Raw genomic sequence first — 8,679 nt, 5'->3', positions numbered from 1 at the left:
TAGCTATATGCCCCATCAGCAGCTTCAGCAGAATTGAACCAGTTCAGAACTTATTAGTTATCATCATTATGCAATAGGCGAGACGACCGATCAACAATTTAGCTCTTTTTTTTTTGAGGTGTGAAAAGAAAATATGTTATTTAGCGTCAATCAAAAATGACATTATTTTGAATTTTCTATATTTTACATCCTATGGAAACGACCCTATTACAAAATATTTTTTCTTCATCTTGCTTTTTATAAAAGTATAATTTTTTACAATTACAGTAATGAGTCGAAAGTTAACAATTATTATTTCGTACGCTGCAAGAATATGAAATAACATTACGGCTATGTAATTTTACCGGTTATAAATATTCAACAATATGAAACAAACTGGATGTTGGCCACATTTAAGTAAATAACAAAACAACAAATACAAATCAATAGTACTCAACACTGCTTCTCAAATAAAGAAACAACAAAACGTCCCCTAAACTATGCTCCCACTAAAACCATTCAACTAATCAAATCACCGTTTTGCCTGAGCATTTCTAGTCTAAGTTCGTGTTCCCTTGCCTTTAGTCTCAAAGAAGCGATGCTGGAACTTCTCCTGTCCACGTCCGGCGGCGTGACCCCCGAGGAGGACGACCCTGGAGACAACGGAGGTGAGGCGGTGAACTCTTGCTTGGGCCTCTGAGCGGCGGATATGTTCGCCAGGAGAGTTTGGAATGAGTTAGCGGAGGGATACAGTCCCATGGAAGGCGGTAGCAGGGGTGGTCCTCCCCTGTGATAAGAGGGTGGCGAGGGAAGATATCCGGGAAGAACGTGGTGGGGATACCGGAACGTGAGAGAGTCGAACGGCTTGCGAAGACCGAAGGGTAAGTTAAAGGGATTCGGGAGCGTTGGGGCTACTACGGAGGGCACTGGGCCGGCCGCCGAGGGGTTCAGATAAGGCGTGTAAGGGTGGCCGGAAGGTCCAACTTTCTCTTGCTTGCGCCATTTTGCGCGACGGTTTTGGAACCAGACCTGCAACAAAATGAAACAATTATCAGTACGGTATAAATATATTTTCTTTCATAGTATAAATACTGATACTGCCGTACAATAAAGTAACGCGGAAGAAGGCGTAACCCGCGATTTTTTATATGAGAAAAGTTTAAAAAATATAAAAGTAAACCGAATATAGGGTCTATTTTGTAACGCTTTTGGTTAAATTTTAATGCCAAGGACACAGTTACAATTTTAACCTTCCACTGTTTAACCCAATACTGTTTAACTTTTACTAGTTTAACCAAATATGTTAAAATTTAGCGGGACCAAAATACATATATGCTGTTAAAATTTAACCTGGCTTGTCAAATGGTATAATTTTTTTTCAATTTATGCAATTTATTACAAACATAGGACACATATAATAATACATATGTACATGTATATAACCTAAACCAAACAAATAATCAATCAACTGCGTAGTAATATTTCATATTGAGATGAGTCACCTAAGCTTAGCTGGTTCTGTGTATACATCTCAAATATGTATAAAATAACCCACTACAATATAATACAATATTAGAGCAGTGATGAGAGATTAACAAATTATTTTTTAGTAGCTAGTAAGTAATCTATTTTGTTATTTATATGTCATAAACCACTTTAAGTTTATCGTAATTTTTTTATATATTCTTTTAGTTTTTTTTACGAGTTTAATATTTGATGTATTTTTTACTTCTTTAGGTAATAGATTGAACAATAGGGCCGAAATATGAAAAAAATCTTTGTGTATGTGATATTCTACATAGTGGCACTTATATATTATCATTATTTAATGTCATGGTGTTATATCCATGATTTATGAAGGTTACTGCTGTTGACATAACTTTTAACAAACATTGGTAAGTATATGTATATAACTTTCTAATTGCAAACAAGCCACTTTCCATATACAATAATTCCGTAGAATACCGCCTTTCTTTTTTGAATAATATTTTCACTAATGTATTCTGTGTTACTTGTAGCATCCGCAAATGACATTCATACAAACCATCCCACACAGTAATACAGTATCTAACAACAGATTCAGCTAAAGCATCATAGACCATCAACATGTTTTTTTTATTTAAAATATTTCTTATCTGATAGAATTTATATCCTCTTAATCGCTTTACAATATATGCCTACACCTAAGTATTTTATTTTATTTGTTCTTTTTATAATAGGACAATTACATTTATTTAATGTTTTACTGCATATTAATTTATGAACGATGATTATATCTCTACAAGATTGGTCCCTAGATGTTGGACTAAATGATATAAATTTAGTTTTATCAATATTTAATCTTAATAAACTATTATTAAGCCAGTTATATATGATTTGAATATCACTTTCAGCTGTGTCATATACATCTTTCCAGGTGTCACCAGAAAAAATAATTGCCGTATCATCAGCATAAGAAATTAGTTGACCGGTCATATTAATCAAATTAAAAATATTATTTATATATATTAAAAATAATATAAGTCCTAAAACAGTTCCTTGAGGGACGCCCATGTTAAGTGTTAAACTATCGCTGAAAGTGTTGTTAATTTTAACAATTTGCTTTCTATCTGTCAACTAGTCCTTAAATATTTTCCATGCAATACCTCTAATTCCGATTTTCTCTAACCTTTTTAATAAATACTCATGACTAACAGTATCAAACGCCTTAGCTAAGTCCAAAAATACTACTATACATTTCTTTTGTTCATTAAAATTATTTACAGCAGAATTAGCAAGCTCAAACACAGCATTCTCAGTTGATAAGTTTTCTCTAAATCCAAAATTAAAATTTGAAAGGATACTGTTTTTCTGAATATAATTTACTAATCGACTTTTTAAGCATTTTTCAAAGATTTTTGCAAAATTATTTATAATAGAAATTGGCCTATAATTAGTTGTAATTTTTTTTTCTCCGGATTTGTAACAAGGTGTGTTGTATTGACTTCTTTAAAGGCTTTAGGTATACTTCCCTTCAAAAAACAAAGATTAAGAATATGACATAACGGATTTAAGATATATAAATGATGTCTTTTTATTAAATAAACTGATATTTCATCAGGACCTGGTGAGGTATTATTCTTTGATCTCTATTATTTATAAACGTTATAATCGCACTACAAATTGGAGTTATTATTTTTAGCGGTAGGGTTAAAATTAATATTTTAACGGGATGGTTAATTTTAACCTATTAGATACTGAATACAGCTGTATGGCAGTTAGTTGTGACGGAAGAGGCCATAGACTTCATTGTATAGGCTACTGAAGTTAATCGCGGCAATATCCTTGGCAGGAAAAATGACTTCGGATGGGGCGGGGTCGAGCGGGATTATCGCTCATTGCCCTTTAAAGTTCCTAGATATCTTTTACATACTATGGGTTAATTGTGCCATCTCTTAATAGGAAGTACAACTTAAATTTCATATCTTTGTTCTCTTTTTGTTTTGTTCTCTTTCAGAAAAGATAACATATGCTAGATTTATCCAAATCTGCATCTATTTTTCTTTTTTTTGTACTATTCTATAAACTATAGACTTTCCGTATTTAGTTATAAATTGTTTTAATTTTTACTTGAGTATACACAACAAGAACCGCAATTTTTGTTAACACCAACCCTTTTGAACTTTAAAACTCAAACAATCATGTAGCCATTTTGCCACATTTTGACATTTCTCATTTTAAGCTGTTTAACAATAAATAAGTCAAAGAGTAATATGTTTAAAGCCACGATGTTTAATTGAAATAAAAACTATTTCAAAATGGACAATTCTGACGAATACCACCTTAATTAGAAACCTAATTTGGGTTTATTGCTTGCCAAATCTAGACACAGATATGAGAAATACGCACTGTTTACGAATTGCTGTCAAGAAAACTTTGTACAATGTAGGTATATAAAAAACAGATATTTTTAACTTACTTTTAAAACATAACAAGATATAAGTCAAATTCTTTGTGAATGTATTCTGTGCTAAAAAAATGAGATAATCTGAATATAAGAACATTTTCTAAACTAGCTTTGCATCTCAGGAAACAAAATCAGGGACTTACAATTAGATCCAAAACGACAGAATTGTTCTTGAATGAGGCACCAGATTACGAAATTCTTTGTCATTTGTCGAGATAAATTTATGAATCAGTGTTATCCCCCTTATCTTATACAGGATGTTCTATAAGCTCTATGATAAACTTTGAAAGATGGTTGTTGGTCTAATTTCAAACATTTTTTCTTATATGAACATAGCTCCGATTCGTTTTTGTTTAGAAGTTGCAAGCATTTAAAAAAATATAATTTCATGTTTCAGTCAAAGTAACCTAATAAATAAAAATGATGGATGCTATCACAATAATTATTATTTGTTTTTTAAAGTTTAAACATTAGTCAACCTTGATTAACTAAGTTAACAAATCTTAAGGCTACAAAAATTGTTCAAAATGTCCACCCTCGGCTCGAATGCAAGATTCATATCGGCGAACTAATTCGTCACTCGACGGATGAGATTTGGGTCATTTGTTATCTGGTTAGCTGTATCCTGAATTCTATCAAGTAACTGCTAACCGGTAGTGATTTCAACAGGGCAGATAAGCTGCTTCATATGTCCCCATAAATAAAAGTCCAAAGGATTTAGTTCTAGGAAACGCGGTGGCCATGCTATTGGACCTTGTTGACCTATCCATTTACTCAGAAAATGATCATTTATGCAAGCAGTTACTTGTGTCCCTCTATGTGGTGGGGCACCATCGTGCTGATGTCACATATTTTGAACAATATTAAGCCCTACGCCATCAATGAAATCAAAAAGGTTGTTTTCCAAGATAGTTCTATACATTCTGCATTTAAACGATCAGTAAATTCTTGTTGAAAATGCTACTCCAAACGTGACACTGAAACATTACTGAAATCGTCTTGATCTAATTGCACGCGGATTTTGTAACTACAGATCTGTTCATTATGATTACTATTTATGCCGTCCCTAGTAAAACAGGCTTCATCAGACCACGTGAAAAGAAAAATGAGTCTATCATTTTGTGCATGTTATTGAAGTAACCAGAGACAAAATTATTATCGCTGATTGTGAGGAGCATTTTCAGCATGTAACGCTTGTACATTTTGACGATGAAACTGATGTAACATTTCTTTATTCGATACACGCCATTCAGTAATAAATAAACATTAATTGAAGAGTTGTCAATGACAGCATCTATTATATTTTCTTCATTTTGTACATTCACATCAGTAGAACGAATAACCTTTTTTTTGAGCGGAGTTACCTTCTTCGAGAAGTCTACGAAATGATACACTAAAGACTGTGTGGGCAGGTTGATGTCTATTTGGATATCTTCGTCGGTATTCTCGGGCTGCATGTCTGGGGTTTCCATTGAAATGCCCATATACAAAGACAATACCTGCATAATCTTCAGTAGTAAATAAATGCATTTTTTATTTAGCACTTTAACGATAAATGACAAATGAATAAACAAAGTGACACAAATAATTATTGCTATAGCAACCATCATTTTTATTTGTCAGGCTACTTTGATTGAAATATGAACTTATATTTTTTAAAATGCTTATAACTTCTAAACAAAAACGAATCGGACCTGTGTTCATAAAAGAAAAAAATTTTGAGATTAACGCAGCTACCATCTGTTAAAGTTTGTCATATACCTTGTAGAATACCCTGCATATGGGCCAAAGTTGTACCTAGTAAATTTTTTTTGGCTACAGCTTCAAAACTGTACTTAGAAAAATTTTTCTGATAGAACACCATGAATATTTTGACATATTTGGATAGTGTTCTCAAATTAACTTTTGTATCAATTTGATAACGAAAACATTTTTCGAAACATAAACTAGGTATGTAACGTGTTGTTACGATAACGATTATATCATCATGTCCACACAATCTCTCCAGCATCATTTCGTAGACTTCGAGAAGAAGGTATCCCCGCTTGTGAATGTACAAAATGAAGAAGATATACGTGAAAATTATGTATTTTCTCAGTGTGGGACATTACCTTGTACATTTAATATAACCCTTATTTTTAATAATATTAGATGATTTGTTTCTTTTTCAAACGAATAAATGTTGGCGTTATTTGATTAGCATTATGTCGCTCTGTGAATGGCAATCGCATCTGAAAAAGCAATTTTCTCACTTGTTAGTTAGGAAACACCAAGAGTGAAATCTTTTATTCCAGAGGGCGCACTATGTATCATTTTTTGTTTGTTTGTACAAAAATCAAATATCTTGACTCAGAGAGTAGATAAAAATATGAGCCTGGTTGCAAATGGAAGCTAAATGGATGTAGAATATGGAAAAAATATGACTGAGACGATTTTTTTTTCTATATGACTTTCGAATGACTAGGCAAAGTCTATGCAACCCAAAAATTTTATGGATTTTTCTAATTATATCGGTCCTAATTCTCTTAAAATTTATCTATAAGTCACTGCTTACCTTCTACAGTGTGTTTATTTGACATTTATTTGTAAAATAAAAAACAGAAACCCAGGTTGATAATTAAACTTTAATTTGTGAATAATTTTCTTGCTTAACAGTGTCAAAAAGCTTGAAAATAATCCCGACTTTGGAGAGACTTTGCTAGCGTTAGAAAAATGATAGAAAATTTTTGACGCCAGATTTGGAATTGCCGTGCCAAATTGTGCAAAATCGTGTGCATTGGAATAAATTTTAAGAGAATTAGGAACGATATAATTAGAAAAATCCATAATATTTTTGGGTTGCATAGACTTTGCCTAGTCATTCGAAGGTCATATAGAAAAAAAATCGTGTCAATCATATTTTTTCCATATTCTACATCCATTCAGCTTACATTTTCAACCAGGCCCATATTTTTATCTACTCTCTGAGTCAAGATATTTGATTTTTGTACAAATAAAAAAAAATGATACATAGTGGGGCGTTAGCACCATATGGTACTAGGAAAAATATTCGCAAAGTCGGTTATTTTCGTTTAATTTTTTTGAGTCTCTACACATTTTTATTATCCAACTTTAATTAGATATAATTAATTGGAATAACTACGCCTTCCTACATTATATGTTTTACTAACTATAGGCGTAAAATTTTATTTTTATTAGATTAAAAATTATCAGCTGTAACTGACAACGGAGGCCGTTAGTATTAACGATTACAACCATAATTAGCCACAATAATGAATGCGAAGCTAAAATGTATTATGTTTAAAAACATGTCACGCTAATAACACTGGTATAATAAATCATAATGAGAACGAATTAAGGGAAGAAAATTAACGTTAAACGGCATTACTGGATCGGTGCATTTAATAAATTAGATGCATTATGCACCTACGCCAATTTAAAATGGTACGGTGCGTAAAGCGAAATTATAGGGTGGCTCACCGCTCATGCAATTAATTTGAAACTTTAACATATCGAATAGGGAGTGGCGGCATAATGGACACTACGGAATTGCTTGACCCCAGTAAAATTTCCTAAGAGAGTCGTTCATGAATGAACAATGCCCTCAGGGTATGATAATTTAATAACAAATAATAAAGTGCCATTTATTTGCCGAAACAATCGATCATATAATATCGGGTTGCAAACTATTAACAAATGTTAAGTTTAAAAAGAGTAGCAGCAAATTATACATCAGACGCAGATCCGTATTATACATACACACCACAAAGAATATCAGAGAATACATATTATAAATTAGATTTGGACCTGACTAAACGCACTGACAAAACAATGGTACATAACAGACCGTATATACAGGGTGTAAGAAGTATGACTGCCATAACTTCAGCATGAGATAAATAATCATAAATAAACAAGAAAGTTGTATATTACAGGGGCGTAAGAACAGTTTTCAAAATACAGCGAGTATTGGGAAGTTTTATCACAACGTGACAAAAGCGCTACACACCTGATGCACACCACGTGTGCACGCGGCAGACTTGTCCTACGGAAAAATTGTAAACAACTATTATTGTCAAACATTTAGTAAATTGTTTTCCAGTTCTGAAATAAATAAAATAAAATTTATCGATTTTGTAGTAGGTACGAAGATAGTGTTGTGCTTAAATTTTAACTAGAATATTAGTAACTATGAATTTCTTGAAACAGGAGCTTAACTTTTAATCAAATTATGAATTTGAAAAATATGTAATTAAAGTACCCAAAAATTCACGTCGTCCAAATAATCATACGTATTAAAAATAATTTAGGGACTTACCAAAAAGCAAAATTCTGTAATTTTTAAACGTACAAGTACAAAACAAACTACAATATATATTCAAAATGTCCACCACCATTTTCGATGCACACACGACACCTACGAATCCAATTTTGACACACTCGCTGGAAAACACCTAAAGAAAAACACCAGCTGAATTGCATATTGCTGGATAGCTTAGTACCTCGTGTTATCATCCGCCGCGCCTTTGTCACATTGCTCGATATGAATTTTATGGAATTTTAAATTTATTACGACGCTAATTACTTTTTAGAATTAAGCATAAAGAAGTTTAAAAAAGTGATTATGATATTCTGTGCACGCAGTTATGTCAATATTCCTTAACCGAACTTTTATACATCAAGTTGAAGATTTTGAAAAAAATTTTGCTCGAAAATGGTTGAGTTTAGGACCCAGGTCATATAAGGTTTTTTTG

The 8,679-nt window shown here is 32.3% G+C and overlaps 1 protein-coding gene across 3 annotated transcripts in view; it reads right to left on the bottom strand.

Annotated features, from left to right (window-relative positions):
• Positions 1-258: 258 nt before the first annotated feature.
• Positions 259-8,679, bottom strand: part of LOC108909733 (homeobox protein aristaless-like) — a 146,415-nt gene continuing 137,994 nt past the window's right edge. For all 3 annotated transcript variants that reach the window (XM_018714143.1, XM_018714141.1, XM_018714142.1), the window contains one exon: positions 259-1,008. In XM_018714143.1, coding sequence (XP_018569659.1) covers positions 499-1,008 — 510 coding nt within the window. In that variant the 3' untranslated portion in view covers positions 259-498. The remainder of the gene's footprint in view (positions 1,009-8,679) is intronic.

The sequence above is a fragment of the Anoplophora glabripennis genome, unplaced genomic scaffold, assembly GCF_000390285.2.
Source record: "Anoplophora glabripennis isolate ALB-LARVAE unplaced genomic scaffold, Agla_2.0 scaffold335, whole genome shotgun sequence".
Taxonomy (NCBI): domain Eukaryota; kingdom Metazoa; phylum Arthropoda; class Insecta; order Coleoptera; family Cerambycidae; genus Anoplophora; species Anoplophora glabripennis.
Note: the sequence above shows the minus strand (reverse complement) of the source record. Positions and strands in the feature narration are given on the sequence as shown.